Genomic DNA, 20,245 nt, shown 5'->3' on the forward strand with positions numbered 1-20,245 from the left:
ACTCCCTCAACCGATTCCGCCAAAGTTTGTTTTTACTACAATTAACACAATATCATAAGTATGACACTTCCCATTGTTTCAATGTTAAAACTATTAGTTACTGTGTCTATCAACATAGTGTAAAAACGAGATTCACTCGAGGCAAGGTTGCTTCGAAAAACCACGCTTGTAAATTGAATTCTCGAAAGTAACTTGGTGGCTATAAGTATGACACTTCATGACAACGTTTATTCAGTATGTGTTTAGAAGTAAAATGTTGTGTTTGAGTTAACGATCGCGTAGCTTTTCCACGCAGAGACCGCGGAAAGTGTTACAAATGTTTTTCAAGAATCTATAAAAATCTTTATTTCCTCAGAAAATTCTTAAAATACCACTATTGGCGAAAGTCCTCGAACGCTTTTAAGCAACCTTGCCTCGAGTGAATCTCGTGTTTCCACTCTGTTGACAGACACCGTAACTAATAGTTTTAACATTGTAACAATGGGAAGTGTCATACTTATGATATTATGTTAATTGTAGTAAAAACTAACTTTTGCGGAATCGGTTGAGGGGGTTAAATGGTGGCAACAAGTGATCATAGTTTTCTACACCAATATTTTACTTTAATTGTTTCCATTCTCGTCAAGTTTTTTTTTCTAAGTCATTCCTATACAATATTAATTGTTGTTGAAACTCTCTCAATATTAGGAAGGAATGCCAAAAAGGGACATTTTACGTCTTTTAGTTTTTCGCAAATCAAAACCAAAATTGCAACTGACTATAGTTCCTCAACCGTTTAGCGTAGAGCGATGACAGTGACACTTTCAACATATGAAACGACCACCCTGAATCCGAAATTGCCAGTTTCAGGGGCGTAACTCAATTATTAAAAAAAGTTGTCAAAAACGACATCTGGCGTTACAGCCGAAACTATTGTCGCTTTGAAAAAACTGACAACTCCACGTGAAAGGAAATTAAAAATATTACTTACGGTTTCATTTTTCTATCGTTTACACGTTTCGAGAAAATTTAAGAAAAATGCAAAAACTCCCTTTGTCGAAGCCTGTTGTAACAGACTGTACATATCAGTAATACACTCACTTATGTATCATTTTGTGCAGGAGACCTCTCTGATGTTTGGGGAAGGGTCAGCCTGCCTTTGGGGTTTTTAACCGTCATATTGTGCATTGACAATAAAATGCCACTAATATTCTGGAAATGTTCGGAGAACGGCTGAGCAAGGCTGGCCTGTTGCAAATGATCTAACTGCATTTGATGAAGTATGCCTTGTAATAAATCATTTAATTTTTCTTGGTTAGAGAACACAGATTGAACTAACTGGTCAAAATTATCTGTTTGGGCAGCTTTAACAAAAGTTGGCTCCTTTGAAGTTTCTCGCCTATGCCTTCGTTTAGTTGGTTTAAGTTTAGACCTTATACTGTCACCTTTTTCAGAAATTTGTTGGTTGGTTTTCCCCCGAGATATTCGGTTTCCCCTTCCATAAAAAATTGTTGAGGTTAACGGTAATAGTTAGTGTAGGGAGCAGTTGGCTCGCGTGGCTTGCAGGGCTAGCCACCACCCTCCTACGCATTGTATCCCGGCCACCTGAATTGATGGCTTTAAAAGTCGCTTGATGACTTAGGCACCAGGTGCTCTGGGTATTAGCCTAGCTGATTATAATATAATATAATACTAGCTGATATGATACGACATATGAGATGGGGAACTTTTATTTTTCTTTCAATGGGACCCGTCGTTTCCTGTCCAGAAATGCCATACAACGAAACCTCTCCGATTAAACAAACTACTCTCATTTCGAGATCTGATAGTTCTGGTATTTGGGATTTTCCTCCTCCAGTTTTCTTTTTCTCTCTTTCCAGGGCCTGGCCATTTTTTTTTCACCCTACTGTTGAGGTCCACCCACTTCTTTCGAACCTGTTGGCCTGTTCTGTTAGCACCTTTACCAACTGCCGTGAGCCCCTCCGCTATTTCGTTCCATGCAGCATCAACGTCCGCGTTGGTTTGGTACATTTTCCCAAAGCCGATTTCTCTTGTTATTAACTCTTGTCTCGCGTCTAAGGGCTTCAAGCTCCCCCTGTAGCAATTCAGGGTCGGGCCGACGTCGACAAAAAGTGTCGAGCCGCATGGTCGGTCGACCGTTGGCTGACCCTCCTTTTTCTGGTCGAAATGTCGTAGTCGCATCGGGAGCGGCCGACGGTTGGCCGACAAATATTGTACGACTCTCAAATATTAATATTTTAGTCGAAATAGGATAGGCCGACTTTGACTGTTTGACCCTAAACCGACTACCAAAAGGCACTGGACCAACTGCCTAACGGCGTCGGGCCGACTTCCTTTTTGATATTTTATCTGACTGAAAAATTACCACGTAAAGTCGTAAATTGGTGCAGTCCCATGAACGGGAGTGAAACAATGAATAACTGATGGAGGCCGATTTTTTGGAAGCCACGGAAATGGGTAATCACTTCCCTACATATCCGTCAATCGGAAGGCTCTCGAATCTAGGGTGCGGAGTTTCGTATTTTCTTGGGATTTGGAAAAAGTAACAAATAAATCTTCATTAATAAAATATCACCTAACATATTTAATTATATGAATGTAACCTACTCGAGTTGATAAATTTTTTAAAAGCAAACATTTGCAGATTTAATATATGATCTTTTTCGGAAAAATATAATACAGAAAGGAAGTTATTTAAAAAATATTTCAATTTGTTTTATTAAATAGCAAACTTTCACAGTTTTGCGAGATTAATTGGCCAATAAAATGTCCGCCGTTGGTCGGGCTATAAATGTTTCATGTCGTTTTCAAGTCACGACAGCTATTTAAGGTCAGTGTTCGGACTCTTAATAGTTCCAATGATAAGACTTATTGAGTCTTCAAGTTGCCCAAAATGTTTTGTCGCCATACCGACTTTAATAACGACCAAAAACATTCTTACGCGGAATGATCTCAAAAACGTTTAAGACTTATTGAGTCGGCAAGTGGTACAAAATGTTGGGTCGCCATACCGACTTTATAAGCGACCAAAAACGTACTTACGCGGAATTATCTAAAAAAAATGTTTAAGACTTTTAGAGTCGGCAAGTGGTCCAAAATGTTAGGCCACCATACCGACTTTAAAAACAACCGAAACCGTACTTACGAGGACGTTTAGGACTTTAACAGTCGTTATTTCGACCAGAACCCAAAAGTAGAGGATAGCGCCGCCGATTATTTAGATAACGCTGAAACGCCGCAGCCACTGCCGAATTAATTTCCATTATTAAAGTATAATATTTGTTGTTTTGAGATCTAAATTCGAACTACATAGATTTTTCCATCGGTAGTGCTACGATTTCTAGGCTGGCGTGTGCACCCTTCTCGCGTTATAAAATTGGAAATAATTAATAATTTCCAAAAGATTTGGCACCACTGCACGGTTTGCACCGTGCGCGCCAAGATTTTGTGTAGCAAACAGCTGAGATCGGAGTCTTCGGAGAGAGAGAAACGGAAACGGCTTTCGAGTTGCCTCGACTCGTATGTTCGCAAGGTTACTGGTGCGTTGTACCGATAATTGTATTTTTAGGCCTTGCCGTATAAACACGGGTAATGTACATAAATTTATTTTATGTAAAGAAGGAAATTTCTAAAATATAGTATTTTTAATACAGTCATGGAGGACCAGGAGGAAGATCAACTTCAAAGCTTCAAAATGAATATGAGAAAGAAGTGGACATTTCAGACAAGAGTTTGGTTGTGGTTTTACCAAAATCTAAAAGAAGTTTTGTTTGGAAATATTTTGGCAACCTGCGTAAAGGATCAAAACTAGTTGATGATAAACGCATCTACTGCAAACCTTGTTTAGAATTAAGAACAAATAAGAGTTGCAATAAACGGTGACTAAAAAGGTATTCTGCAACGATTAGTACGGCCAATCTCATTGCTCATTTAAGAGACGAACATGAAATTGTGGAGCGTAATACTGAATCAGAATTCACTGTAAACAGCATTAAAATTTTTTACCAACCGAGTGGTTCTTCAAAATCTCTTCAAAACGAAGCTTACAAAAAAGAAAGTTTGAGCCATAATCTTGTACTTTGGTTTTGCAAAGATATGATACCTTTTAAAGAAGCTGCAAACCAGGGACTAGAAACTTTTCTTAGAACGTACAAAGTTATCAACCCCACTGAGAAAATACCATTACCTCAGACATTAACTAGAGGCCCATAAGTTAAAATATATGACCAAGGTGTAAATGCAATGAAAACTGCATTAATCACTACACCAGACACCATTTGCATAACCACAGATTCGTGGACTGATAATTACAAACATCTACCTTATGTCACAACAACGGCTCATTGGCTATCAGAAGAGTTTCAGCTTTCATCACTAGTATTGGAAACGTCTCTTCTACCACATCCGCACACTGGAGAAAATCTCGCAGCTGATCTAAAACGAGTCTTAAACAAATTTGGTATGGAAAATAAGAAGATAATAGCAGTGACTGATGGAGGGGCGAAAGCCTGTACAGTAGCCAAATTTGAACGGCTTGGATGTATTGCTCATAGCATCCATTTAATGGTATCTAAGGATACAATTGAGAAAACTGATTTGATTATGAACATTGTTAAAAGGGCCATAAATATTATTAAATGTTTAACATTTAAAACTGATCTCTTAATAAAAGAATCCAACAATATTCCAGAAGAAGCTCTAGAGAAACTACTCGAAGAAAACGATGACTTAGAACAAATACTTCTTTCTGATCAAATATTAAACCCTAGCATTGATGATCAAAAGGGCTTTCTCTCTAATCTAGATCCTCCTTTCCACCATTTTAACCTATTTAACGGAGGCGCTCATACAACACTTAAAAAAGATGTCCCCACTAGATGGAATAGTACACTAATTATGTTAAGAAGCATAATTCAAAACAACGATGTCATTGTTAAATGTTTAGAAACACTGAAAAAGTACAACTTAATATTAAGTGATGAAGAGCTCAAAGTGCTTGACAGCCATTGAAACTGCGACTACTCTACAATAAATTTGGGTCTTCTAAGAGCGGAAATCAAAAAAAGTGCACTGACAACCGAAGATGGTGATAATATTGCAGTAATGGAACTCAACGAAAAATTAAAAATAAGTATCGAAAAAAGATTTTCATTAAATGACTACTACATTTGTGGTACACTTCTAGATCCAACTCTTAAAGATTTAAAAGTAGTTGATGATTATTTAAGTAGAATCAACCTAACGAAAACACAGTTCCTAGTTACCATGGTTAATAAGTATGTTTCACCAAACATTTTTAGTAGAAATTCGAGTAATGAAGTACAGTCTCAAGTGTCTCGTTATAAAACTCAGTCATTACCGAATTGGAAGAAGCTTAAACTAGAGCTAGTTGAGAAACATGGATTAAACTCATCCAATGTTAGTGTAGAAAATGAAATTAGTTGCTACCTAGCTAGTCAAACTCAAATCTGTGATGATTTATTTAAATGGTGGTTATCTGTGATAAAAACGTATCCTAACCTTTCAGCTCTCGCTAGAATAATTTTAGCAAATCCCTGCTACGAGTACCCCTTCAGCTGTTCTACTTTTAGTTGCAAAGAGAGCTAGTTTATCTTCAGAAAACGCCAAAAGAATTTTGTTCATACATGATAATTTCGAGTTTTTAAAAAAGTGTTTTTTAGATAACTAAAAATAAGTACAGAAACTTATCAGCCGAAAATAACTAGTCTATAATATTTTAAAAATTCCTTTGATACAAAGAGAAAGTCTTTTCTGATAATAAATAATAATACTAGTGAAATGGTTGTAACTTAGTACAGTACTGTTATTACTAGCGTAACTGTTTTAGTTTAAAAGTATGTAATCAAAATTAACTCTTTAGGCTCTTTCTCGTTTTGGAAACTAGTGGTTCCTATTTTAATAAAATATATTCTATTAAACATGTTTTTTTAAATATGTTTAAGTTCTAGCAATCTTTTAAAAGGCTGGCACTGTTTCTGAGGGGGGGACAGTTTTTCCCCTTAGGCGCCACCGCCGCCGATTTTTTTCAACGCCGCCGATTATTTTCTGCAAATCGGCGCGCCATGCCGCCGCCGACCTAATTATCGTTTCCGCCGCCGCCGTTGAAAATTGATTCGGCGCTATGCTCTACCCAAAAGCGACTTTTCGACCAAAGCCCGACCCTAAATCGACTCTTTGTGCTACAGGGGTCCCTTGGAGAGTATTTTGTTTGACGGTCATCTCCTGCTTTAGGCTTTCCCATTTTGTAAATTAATATATAATCAAAATGTGCTTAATGATTTCAATAAAATATGTAAAACTTAACGAAATTAATAAGTATATATAATAAAACCATCTAGAGCGAAAGGATAGGAAAATCGCGTTCTTGACTGAATTTGTGCCAAAATTATTCGAAAGAAAAGCAGGTCCTTAACTTTGCGATAGAAAAATCCCAAAATAACAGCCTCCCCGATTAACAGGACTCGCTAAAACGTCTCTGCACCGCGTTTTAGGATTGCGAGGATCGCAAAATAAACAGCTCGAAAATTAGCGATCCTGTTAAAATTAACAGGATTGGAAAAATGTCTCTGCACCGGACCCTTAGTTTTATTCTGACAACAAATCAAGCGACATATTTTAAGTCTGTAAGAAATATGCTTGGTGAATATTGAATGTATTTATTGAATATATTGTAAAACATATTAATCTTAAAAGCGGCCTTAATTCATATAGTTAAAAATTCTTTATCCTTATCACTTTTTTCTGTTTTGTAACAGTGTTTTTAAGCAGTGGCGTAGCAGTGGTTGACATTATTAAGAGGCTCCGCCACTCGCCTTGAGGGAGACGACCTAGAGTATTCTAGTTGGACATTCATGAACTAAATAGATACATGGTATTATTTTAACCAATGAGCGTGCCTACATATTTCCGAGAGGAAGCCTTAAAGTCGACCACCCGTCAATACCTATTATTTTACTCACTGGCCCCTGCGGGTGGTTTCCCGTCAATTCCCAGTGAGAAAAATTCAATAACCTATTATTTTACTCATTGGTCCCTGCGGGTTGGTTTCTCAACAATACCCAGTGAGAAAAATCCAATTAACTATTATTTGGTTCTCATCCGTTCCCTTCTTAACGGTATGTTTATATGATTTTGTGGGGGAAAGAATAGGAGTGTGAAAAGTGAGCCAGTGAGAAAATTAGGACTACCCTTCACTTCAAACGGGAAAGCAATGGCATCAAAGAAATAGTGATTACACGTCCCTTTTCCTCACAATCTTTGTTAATACCCTTGTTTGTGAAACTAACGTTTGGTACAAATTCATTTCAGGTTGTTATAGCGCGCTTATCAAGTTAATGTACAGGGTGTTAAGCTAAGAGGAGCCAGCTATGGACTGTATTGCAAAGAGTGATTAAATACGCGAATAGGTGGAATAGTAAATAATGAAAAAGGAAAAAAAGCTAAACCCTAAACAAATTTGAAGAAATTTTAAAACTTACAAATACCTCGTACCAATAGATCTTCGAGCAAACAAAAAGACGCGAATCTCGAACCAAATCACTATGTTCCAAAACGCCCAAAAAACGGCATAAATTCTTCATCGAATATTTCAAAAATATTTTTGCATCTTATGAATCCGTGTAAAATCAGATTGCACCCACATAAATTTTGATTCTCAGCGACCCCTAGCGGAATATCGCCACAGCACTTTACGAGATACCTCCGCAATTAAAAGCGCCGGCCTAAAACGTAATCCTGGTTCAATCCCGACCGGTAGAATAGGGTTTATTATAATTAAAATAAAGTATTAAATCTGTTATAACGGTGATTCTTTTTAGTGAAAAAATAAAGAAAACGGACCGAAAAACTAAGTATTTAATTTCAAGTTTATATATTTCACCAATACACGCACGATAAATTTAAGAGAATTTGTTCCCGTTGCCGCTACATCGAAATTTTATTTGGTTCGAGATTGCCAAAACTGTATGGGTGGAAAATAGACAAGTCGGCCCAGGCCGTAATATTAGTTCCACATCGGCGTATTCAGGTGGGCAAACCCATACACCCTTAGTAGACACAGGTAGGCAAACTAATACAAAAGCTGCTGAGGCCATGTGATTTCCAATCGTTTGTTATAAAAATTGCCATCCTAAGTTAAAAAGTGGATGCCGCCCACCCTCAGGATACGTGGGTGGGCATACCAATATGAAAGCTGTTGAGGCCGTGTGATTTCCTGTCGTTTGATATATAATTTACCATCCTATGTTAAAGAGTGGCCACCGCCCACCCTCAGGATACCCGGGTGGGCAAACCAATACGAAAGCTGTTGAGGCCATATGATTTCCTAGCGTTGGATATATAATTTACCATCCTATGTTAAAGAGTGGCCACCGCCCACCCAGGGACGTCATTTGGGTAGGGCAAGGGGGGGCATTGCCCCCCCCTGGATTTCTATGATCTTAAAATGTTCATGCATATCTTGGGAAATTTTTGGTTCTCGCTATTATCCTGAAAATCAATAGCAAATATGCAATAACTATTTCGATTAAAAATCCCAAAAATATGAAATTTGATGGGTTTTTGTCCTTTTAAAAAACTGGTTTTCCGGAGCTCTATAGTTCTGCCCCCTCCTGTAAAATCCTGAAATGACGTTCCTGCGCCCACCCTCAGGAAAAGCTGTTGAGGCCATGTGTTTTCCTATCGTTAGAGTTCTATCGAATGAGACCAACTTTTTTTCGGTCACTCTCCCTTTAAGGGGGTTGGTGAGATAGGGCGGAAATTAACGGCACGCGTGGGGGGGCGGAAAATCTCTGGACCAACTATACAAACTACACAAATTCGCCAAGAAGGCGAAAATATTATTTCTTGCCACACATAAACGACTTCGATAAGAAAGTGCCACACTTATTTCTTCTGATCACACACGGTTTCGATAAGAAAGTGCCACACTTATTTATTACTTCTGACCATACATGGTTTCGATAAGAAAGTGCCACACTTATTTATTACTTCTGACCACACACGGTTTCGATAAGAAAGTGCCACACTTATTTGTTATTTCTGACCATACACGGTTTCGATAAGAAAGTGCCACACTTATTTATTACTTCTGACCATACATGGTTTCGATAAGAAAGTGCCACACTTATTTATTACTTCTGACCATACATGGTTTCGATAAGAAAGTGCCACACTTATTTATTACTTCTGACCACACACGCTTTCGATAAGAAAGTGCCACACTTATTTGTTATTTCTGACCATACACGGTTTCGATAAGAAAGTGCCACACTTATTTATAACTTCTGACCATACATGGTTTCGATAAGAAAGTGCCACACTTATTTATTACTTCTGACCATACACGGCTTCGATAAGAAAGTGCCACACTTATTTGTTATTTCTGACCATACACGGTTTCGATAAGAAAGTGTCACACCTATTTATTACTTCTGACCATACACGGTTTCGATAAGACAGTTCCACACCTATTTATTACTTCTGACCACACACGGTTTCGATAAGAAAAATTGCCACAATCCAGGGGGCGCCCCCGTCGCGATGCGACGCGCTAGAACTAAATTCAACTTTCACCTAAGAAGAATCTGTTTCCGTTTGATTAATCCATGATAGATCCTTCCTAGGTGAAAGTTGAACATGGATCTATCACCTGCAGCTTTAGCCAGTGCAAGTTTTTATCATATGACTATTCTGGTTTTTTCTTTGAGTAAACAGTAAACAGGATAAAGAAAATCTTTAAGCCCAGGAACTAGCATTTTTTGAAAATATTTTCGTTTAAAGAACGCTAATTCCGGGGCCATTGTTCAAGGGTAAAAATTCAAGCAAGCAATTTGACGAGGACAGCGTAGCTAGGTTGGTATAGACGTCGGTTTTGGAGATTACGCGGCTAGCGGCTATCTGGGTTCGAGTCCCGGCGCCGCCGAAAATATAAATTAATTAAAAAATTACTTTTCGTAGCTCCATCTACCATGTCGTCGCTTTCCACGCCAAACAAACTACAAACTAACAAACACTTAACGGCATTCCGTCCATAGCAATAGTCCCACTTCGATATATATATCTCGATGTGGAAATAAAAACACAAAGACTAAATTTTATTCTTCTTTAGATTAAGTTAGTAATTTAAAAAATTCAAAATTACTTTACCAAGACCACAGTAAATTCAAATTAGAAAAATACAAATACGTCCTCTCTTACAGTACGTCGCTCAAAACAGTCAACACAAACAAGCAATTTAAGTCTTTCAATCATACACATTCGCGCGCACACAATTCAAACGTTCATTCTTAAAACAATTCTACCTAAATGTTGAAGCCCGAACCATTCATTTTGCAGCTTAATTACCATTAATTTAACACTCGAACCTTGTCCGGCAGACGTCCGACTTCTGACATTAACTTACATAATGACTAACGAATAGAAAAATATAATAACCCAATCGATCATTCTTCAGAGCCAAAATAACGAATACAAAAATATTGTAATAGTAACCCAATCAATCAGGCTTCAGAGCAAAAATAACCAATCGAAAAATATAATAACGCAATCAAGCAACAAATTAATTCAAATACTTAGAAATCAAGAAAAAGTGAATCCAATCACCCACACCAATAGAAAATGTAATAGCAAGAAGCGAAATATACCTTACCATTAACAAAGCACAAAAAAACACTTGACTGAATATTGCAGACTAAACAACCGCTCCTATATCAATAACCGTCAAGCCAACGCCACCGCATTAATACAACTATATCACACATTTTAAGTCGATTAGAATCCCCGTAAATAAATTACGAACTTTCAACGTAGTTATAATCAAACCGGGGTAAGGTTCAAGACACGAAGTATACAATTTAAAGGTTTTTTCTATTCAAAGACGGAGCCCGGCGAAGATCGTCCATCTGAAAAATCAGGGTGAGATATGAGTAATGGCCACGCCAACAGGGGGATACGTGGGGACAAGGGTGGGGACACCCGTGTCGGAAGGATTCCGACCACCCATTGGGCGATTGGTGGTCTTCCTCACACGGCTATCCACAAACTCTGCCTCCCAGACGCTTGGTATTACAGGAATACACCACTATTCCCGGCGACGCAATTTAAAGGTTCCACCAAAAATGATCAATTTCGCGGAAGAAGTAAATACGCTTAAAAATTAATGTATAAAAAATTAACGACATATAAGGTTCCTCCAAAAATGAAACATTTCGTGGAAGAAGTAAATACGCTTAAAAGAATATAAGATAAATATTTACGACGGAAAAAAACCAACAATACCAATATTAGATTAAAAAAATTATTATTTTAAAACCAAAATTTGCGTATCCGAAACAAATAACGTCACGATTTGAGTGGAACCTCCAAGGCTATTTATCTCAATTTCATTCGTCCGACGTCTGCATCAAATGGTTCAGTGGCAAAATACTCGCTTTTCACGCAGACGGACTCTGGTTCAAATCCCGGACGGTAGGTCAATTTTTATTAGTATAGTTACTAATATAATTACTTAAATGTAGAAATTTAAATCATACACGAAATCAACCATTAATGTACTCTTCCGCTCAAGCTGAGTTTTTAATTTTCACTGAACCGTAACATGTAACGGTGGTTCTGTGGTAGAACACACGCGTGTCATGCAGGAGGGTTCGGGTTCGGAACCCGCCCGATTCGATCGCTAAATGATACTATGACGTATACTGTTAACATTTGGTGGAAACCCTGCCATTTGGACGTTGAGACGTATACCGTAACCCTCAGCACTCTGTCTTTCCCAAACTTCGAAGATTCTTCACGTACAATTACAAATCGCAAAAGAAAATTGTAATACACCCAATGACAAAAAGAGGGCGCTTTTGGAAAAACCTTTTCCCTAATTCTAAGAAACTGTATACGCAGCGATTACACTTTGCTCCGAAAATTAGCAGCCCAGACACTCAGATACGGTAATTGTATAACTCCTCCTAGGGGACTATGTCCTCTCGGAGAGGTAAAAACAAGTTTTAGGTAAATAGTAAAAAAAGTTATATTTTTATAGATAATACCAGAAGCTCATAATAAACCACTTCGGGGGAAGTATTCCACTTCGGTTTATTTATGATAGAACATTCCGCGGCACTCACGGGCTCTACTTAAACGCGGCGGAATACAAACCCGTCCTACGCACGGATGGTGATAATCCTACACCATACGCGTGTTCGCCGCCCGTCGTCTGCGGTCGGCATACGTAAAGATGTTTAAAATAACGCGTCTTGGATGACGTGTAACATAGCTGATAAAATTTTGAAAGGTACACTTTTTAATAAGTTTAAAAAAATGCCCAGATCACTTTAATGATTTCATACCTTACTGCTTATAATTGTGTTTAGGTTATTATGTAATGACATTAGTTTGTTTTCTTATAAACTGTATTTTAATTAAAAAATTATTTTCAAATATATTTGAATTGAAAGTAAAGTAAACTTAAATCATATACACTTCAAAATTATTTCCTATTTATTTTTAATTGGCTTGAACTTCAGCATGACCCTAATAATATCTATTTCAGTTAAAGTTGCATCTGTAATGACTAAAATTTTCATAGCTTTCAAAAACAGCAATGTCATGATGATATCTTTAAAGAATATTTTATAGAAAAATATTATTTAAAGATTTCACAATTTTACAAAATTAGCTGACCATTATGTGTTCCAACAAAATAACACTCCAACTAATCGCTACCTGAGGGGAAGGTAGGTGACTTCTGGAAAATATTTGAAGAATACTTAAGTGTTTAGTTATTGACTTCATGTAATGTATAATATTTATATTATTTTAATCAATATTTTAAATATATATCAAATATTAGATTATTATTGTCATTATTCTGGATATAAAAGTTATAATAAAACAGAAATAGGTCTACTTGTTTCTAAACAATACTTTGTCTCAGGTTGTGCAAAGTTAATTTATTTCCCTTCAGTTGATGGTAATTTGTTGAAACAGTTCAACAATAACATTTTATCGCATTTTTTTAATGAAAATCAGTTAAAATTAGTAATTTAATACATGCAGCCAAAGCTAAAAAATTACATATTTTATCCTCAAGACTACCGGTTCAAGTTTCATTCCAGCAAAGATCCCTGTCATTGTTTCATATTTATTATTTAACTTAATTAATTAAACCACCTTTTCCGTAAAAATTTCATTACATTAACTTGTAAATTTAATTTATAAAGAAAAACAGTAAATCAATTTATAATTGTTGCCTCCAGCTCGGTCTAAAGACGGCATTTTATTTTTAAAGCCCCAAAGCCACCCGGTGACTACTTCCGGTACTACTTTCATTTTAAAAAATACGGAAAGTAGGATTTCACACGACGGTTTAAAAAAAAATAAAAATAATTATCGCCCTAGGTGAAGAAAAATATAACAATTTATATTTACGTCGACCTGGATGAGTGCTTTTGGAAATGGTACTATGTTAGATATATTTTTGGTATATTTTAGCTAAGATGGATTTTTTACGGTTTTAAAATTCTACATTTGGTGTCCAGTTTACATCGCTTCAGTTCACATTAATTAGGTTTAATTTGCAATTGGAATCTGTGTTTTCTTGGGGCAGCGTGATTCTGGTTGGCATTTGCCATTGATTCGTTTATATCCGTCATCGCAACCGCACTCGTAGTTACAAGTTACGCATAAAAAGTCTCCACAAGAATCATTACAGACGCATTTGAAACTGGAATGCTTCGGACACTTGACTATTTTAAATTAATAAAATTAATAATTTATAAGTAAGGGTTTTAGAAAAAAATCGCTTGGGTCATCATACCATTACAGTCTCCGGTAGGAATGCATGTACCATTATCGAGACGACTGAAATGGTACTTGCAGAAGCAACCTGAGTGGCAATTCTTAGGACAGCCAGTGGGAGGATAAGTGGGACACTTGTCTGTACAATCGTTACCACATTCTCGGACTTCAGTATTTGGATCAAGGCATTCTGTATATATTTGGTGATTTGTAAAATTGGAACATTTTATAATAAATTATATCTATTAAAGAAATAAATGACGACTTACCAATTGGTGGAGTACTACTGCGACTCAATGAGAAACTCAAACCTAGTGAATAAATATTTATTTCACAATTGTTAAAAGTTAGGCTGCTAAAATAATTGATACATTTTATTCTTCCAGAGGTGTGGGAGGAAAGGAGAATGCCTAGAGCGGGTAAATTTAATTATACGGGAATGGTTTTATTTTAATTAATTTTAAAATTTAGAACATTACAAAACAAGGTCTCAAGAAATCAGTCGCCATCTCTCCATTCTCCTTACACGGTTTTATATCCCTAAAATACTTACAGAAAAAGGTGAGGATATTGACTAGCGAAGAAGTCATAGTGGTTTCAATTCAGTCCTTGAGCTCTATGGCAATATACTGCTTACGCGTGTTCCAGATGGTTGCTTTTATACGAATCTGTATTTCCATAGAGTAACGCAATCTGGTTTTTTTTTATTACGTTATGAAGGATATACGAGTCACCTGATTAGAGCCAATGCCATCGTGGCTTGGGTTACTGGAAATTCCGCTTGTTGTACATGTGGTTGTGAAATTAAAACATTGCTAGGTTTTCCTGTTAAATATCCGATTCTTCAAAGATTTACGGATAAGGAACGCAATACGTTTCGCCAAGCGTTGCTGTGAATAAAAAGGAGTTGTGAATTCCCAAACAAAAGGTCAGAGTGGAATTTAATTTTCTTCAGAGAACCAAAAGTTTATCGATTGAAGGACCTATAAACCTCATTTCACTTTAAAAATTATCGATCTGTTTATGAAGTTCAAACGTAGGTACTGTGTGTAATTTCGAGGTAGTTCAAGGCCTAGAATAAAAACTGACGCTTACTTAAGACCAATTATTGACTATAATAAACACTAGTTTCGTTCATGAAGGTACTTGTTTTGACATTTATTAGACAAAAAGACAAAAGGAGTTTTCCCTTGGTATTTATCCCAACCAACGTCAGCTTATTGTAAGTCTGCCAACTAAAAGGTATAAGCTACTAGCTTGCCCCCCACACAGACCACCTACTCCAAGAAAGATTGCATCAACCTCGAAAAGAGGGGCTCAAAAGTGATGCGGCTTTTTGGCAGCAAATAGAAAATAGCACGTGAAAATTCTTTATTTTACGAAATAAAAAGTCGTGCGTGAGCCAGATTCTTCAAAACATTTTTTATTGTCGTGCGTGCTCGTCTTTTTACTGCCTCTACTTGCATCACATTCGAGGCAAAAAAATAATACTGGAGATACATGTCCCTCTTGGGTAGGTGTTCTGTGTACTCAGTATCTTAATTTTGTTAAAGTAAATAAATTTTATGGCCCTTTTAAGTCTCCCTCATTCTTTATCAACAGATAAAATTTTCAGGTTAATCTGTCTCGTCCGGGCAGAAAGTGGGCGTTTCGCTTAGTCATAGATTGGGTGCGAGAAAAGAGTAGAGCTCTGTCATTTTTACGCTTAATCGCTCGACAAACGAGCGATTGATAATAAACCTAATAACCATGTTTTCTTGGTTATAAAATGTACCCTTTTTAGTTGACTTTTCAGAATTTTTTTTTTATTTTGGTAGTCTTTTCTGTTGATTGCATAGGTAACTTGCATAAGATTGAGAAATGTTTTAAATAAGATCTCTTCTATTTTCTACAATAGTCACCTTTTATTTCTTTAAATATTTCAATATTGACATTTACATTTATTATTATTATTTTAATATTAAATCGCACAATTTTAACAGGACTTAAGCCAGTCAATGGTATACAACATTACAAAAAATTCTAATGGTACTTATTCACAATGTCAATTATTCTAGATTTAGTTTTAAATTGAGAGACTGTTTAGGAGTTTCATTTTAAATCAAGGAATACCTCTGCGTATTGTTCCATACCAGAGTGACTGAGAAAAATCATATCACCTCGGGTAGGAATCGAACCTACGACCTTTGGGTTACCGTCCCAACGCCACTACTATTAGACTACCGAGGCGACGAATAATCAGGCCTCGGACATCCAATTTAAGAATGACTCGATCTGGTTCACATTATTGACGGGATACATTTAACCCGTTGTTGACGGTGCCGTAGCATTTTACGTCAACTGTTTTATAACAGGACCTTGATAGCCTGTAGTCATAACATTGATAATTTATTTTTATAATTACGCAGGAATTAATATAATTAGGAGTTTCATTTTCAATCAAGGAATACCTCTGCGTATTGTTCCATACCAGAGTGACTGAGAAAAATCATATCACCTCGGGTAGGAATCGAACCTAAGACCTTTGGGTTACCGTCCCAACGCCGCTACTATTGGCGTCCAATAGTAGTGGCCATTGTTTAAATCACAATTGAACCGTCATATTACTATAAACCATATGAACGTAGAAGCCGGACGTTTACGCGTCAAAGTGTCGTTTTTACTGAAATAGTAACAATAATAAGAGAGAGAGAAGGGTCTTTCAGATGACATACATTTTAGCATTTCTGAACTTTTTATTTTATTTGTGTTTTGTTACTTATTACGGTATGGATTTCAATATATTTCAAGAAGCGAGTGAAATAGTATAATGAGGCGTGGCTAGATGTGAATGAAATAAGAAAGCATTTGGAAGAAATCAAAATGCATATAGAAGAATGGAAATTAAAGTTAGAAGAAGCTAGTCAAAGAGAAATTGTACTGAGAAATAAAGTTAAAGATATAAAAACAGATATAATTGGATTGAAAAATAGTTGGAAGGGAGCAGAGAACTAGAAACACGCGAAGTAGTTTAAACAGTTTCTCAGTTCAAAACGAAATCTAGAATAATTGACATCGTGAATCAGTAACATTAAAACTTTTTGTAAAGTTGTACACCATTGACTGGATTAAGTCCTGTTAAAATTATAATTATTATTATATAATAATAATATATGTAAATATCAATATTAAAATATTTTAAGAAATAAAAAGTGACTATTGGAGAAAATAAAAGAGATCTTATTTAAAACTTTACTTAATTTCTTTATTGACTTAAAATTTTTATAATATTTAACAAACTTTTATTTTTTTAACGTCTTAATTTGAATATGAGTTAGTGTACAATTCCTCGCCGGGTAAAATATTCTGTCTTTAGCCATTTGGAGATGATTTCTGAACAAATTTACAAAATTTCAAATTTTTCCGAATGCACTTCTTCTAGGGCAACCTTATAAAACATTTCTGTTTGCATAATGAACCTAGATAGACTGAAATCTTTGAGTATATTTGATTATGTTTATCTCCTTGATATGAAAATTCTATTAGGAATATGTCCATATTAAAGCCGACCTCAGATTACCAATATAAATCAAATGGTTGTAAAAAAAATGATAAGAAAGTAAACAAAAATTAGTTTTAACAAATGCCCTCCTGTTAGGATATGGTTTATGGAAAATGTACTTTAAAAAGTTAGGCTTAATAATTTAGTCTTAGTAAATTACACTTTGGTGGTTTCTTAGGCCTAATTTAAATTTTTACGTAATAGAAAATGTATTTCAGCGTATTAGAAGTAAAATTTTATTCTTAACAAAACCGAGCAGTTAGGAAATGGTTTATGTAAAATGTAATTTAAAGTGTTAGGCTTAGAAATTAAGTCTTAGTTATTTACGCTTTACTGGCTTTTTGGCCTAGTTTAAATTTTACGTAATGTGAAATGTACTTTAGCGTATTAGAAGTTATACGTAGAAAGTTAGAACACACAAATTAAATACTTGTAGGGGAATCACTAAATTATAGAGAGGATTGGAAGATCATAGAAATAGGGAAAAAGCGTTGCTTGGAATTATAGATATTGGGGGGGGGGGGGGGGTGGAGTAGTGGTAAAATTACGGCTCTTCGTTTTTCCAACTGCTTTCGGGTGTTATCAAAAAAGGACCATGAGTACCTTAAAAGCGACCGGCCCTATGTAACCTATTTCAGACCAAAAGTACCCTAAACTGGAATTATTATCTTTATTGTAATGTTAAACTCCCATAGAATTACCCTAAAAAGAAAAAAAATTCCGGTCCAATTTTGGGTACATGAAGTATTTCGGACAGGGAACCCTCACTAGGAAAATATAGAGATTGGCTAGCAATAGTAATTTTAGGCACTTTTACTTAGAATACATTGCACGTTTTTTAAATCAAACCGACACTAAAGACAAAGCATAGGGTATAGTATAGGCTATAGTTCTGGTTGAGCTTAGGTAAGGTTAGGTTAGGCCGAATGGGAATTCAGTCGTATGGGAATTCGCTTGTATGAGTATTCCCATTTGACCGAATGTGTAGTAGTTGTGTCTTTTATATATTTATACAAAAATGTATCCCTAATATTAAATTGAATGAAAACCGCGCGAAACCCGGTTTTCGGTCGATTGGAATTCGCTTCAATGGTACATTCGGACGAATGGAATTCGGTCCAATGGTATAAAATCCTTATAAAATAGGGCACAAAAATTCCAAGTATAAATTCTTTACAGGATCGCTATACCTAGGATAATGGAAATGATGGGGTAGACTTGGTAGGTAAGCTTGGAAACGTTAAATCATTGAACTTAATACAATATAGACATCTAGCGGTAATGCTTTGAACTAAAGGAAATATTTTCGTCTGCTAATTATTGGCACGCGACGTGTTTGTATAGTTTTTACAATGAGAAAAGGAAGAGCGTTCAATTTAATTTTCAAAGAACACAACTATACTGATTATTACAAGTAAAAAAGAGACAAATAATGGTAAATATTATTATATTATTTAATTAGATATTACAATACTTTGCTACTTAAATAAAATATTCAGCTTCCTACGCTAATTGAAATCAGTTTCACAAAATTCTTGCCTCGTAGCATTTTTCTTTAGTGTTTACGATGTTGAAATGACACCGTAGAGAATCGTATTGCACCAAAATGCGTTCAGCACAGTCTGCTATCGATAATAATTTTGGAGGATTTTCGCCATTATTGTTTTATAAACCTCTTTGTACTGGATTTGGCGGTTCGGCCTATGGCAAAACCAGTTTCACGTATTTTTTATTAAGAATTCTTGAAAAGCACGCAGGGTTCCAAATGCCTTTTTGGCAATTAAATCTAGAGTGGAAAACGTAGTTTACTAATATTATATCCGGACATGGTTTTTTTAAATGCGTAAATACGGAGAAATTAGCACCGCATAAAGTATTTGCTCCGTCCGTTCCTATTCCAATCGCTTTTATATGTCTAAACTAATGCGTTTTAAAAATTCTTGAATGATATTGGATAATGCCAAGGAAGACCCGTCCATTACAGGTAAAAGTGCCAAAAACGGGGTAAATAACTTGCAGTGTCTGCAGCTAAAACATTTTATGGGGAGGCATAAAAGCTTTTCTGTGCTAATGTCAGTGGATTCATCTATTAAAATGGAATATGGAGAATCTCCTATACCTAAATCCAATAATTGCTTCTTAAAAAATGGGGAAATCACATTTTTTTATGAGCGCTGAACACTTATTACGATGCATTTTGAATTAGTTCGGTCCTAAGTCATCTGCCAAAATCTCTCCTAGTTCATTTATTGCCAAAACGGCGGTATTTGCTGTAACATATGTGGCTAATATAAGTTCTATACTTTTATTTTCGATCACAATTGGTATCCTCAGTCTTTTTGGGTAAAAATATTGCACTGCATGCTCTGACTGTTTCCTCCCGAGGTGTCGTGGCGCTTATGTTTATTTGTTTTAGTGTGGTCCACGATATCACTATATTACGCACGGATAAATCAGTTGCGCCAAAATAATTTCGCGCTTTCGCCACCTTACAACGCGCATAATGGTATTCAAAATATCTTTAAAAATTTTTTTTTACCTTTAAATCAGGGTGCGTCAGCCAATTTATATTTCACCCATTTTCCCATTATTAAAATATTAAATTAAACTGCGTTTTTTTAAAGGGAATAGGATAATACTCGAGCTCAGTTGAGAGATGAAGTGACAATATAAATGTTCTTGTTCTCAAGGGCTTGTGACCTTTACAATTCAGACCACACTAAACAATGTTAGAAAGCTGGGCGATATAGGTAATTTCTTTATAATTGCGCGCATTTCTCCCCCATAAGACCTACTATTGATAAAAAGCGATCGTCAACTCTCAATTGACAGAAAAAAATCGCTTAGTTATCAATCAAAGAGATTATGAATGGAAACCCGCCTTCCGTCCAA

General features: G+C 35.9%; 1 protein-coding gene across 1 annotated transcript; it reads right to left on the bottom strand.

Moving 5' to 3' along the window:
• Positions 1-12,978: 12,978 nt before the first annotated feature.
• Positions 12,979-14,526, bottom strand: LOC149933920 (uncharacterized). Its single transcript, XM_090153914.1, has 4 exons — positions 14,366-14,526; positions 14,082-14,123; positions 13,832-14,002; positions 12,979-13,760 (listed from the first exon to the last, which is right to left on the bottom strand). The coding sequence occupies exons 1-4, from the start codon at positions 14,400-14,402 to the stop codon at positions 13,585-13,587; spliced, it is 426 nt and encodes a 141-aa protein (XP_090010040.1). The 5' UTR covers positions 14,403-14,526; the 3' UTR covers positions 12,979-13,584.
• Positions 14,527-20,245: the final 5,719 nt, after the last annotated feature.

This window comes from Leiobunum rupestre, chromosome 7 (genome assembly GCF_980474605.1).
Source record: "Leiobunum rupestre chromosome 7, qqLeiRupe1.1.hap1, whole genome shotgun sequence".
NCBI classification, from domain to species: domain Eukaryota; kingdom Metazoa; phylum Arthropoda; class Arachnida; order Opiliones; family Sclerosomatidae; genus Leiobunum; species Leiobunum rupestre.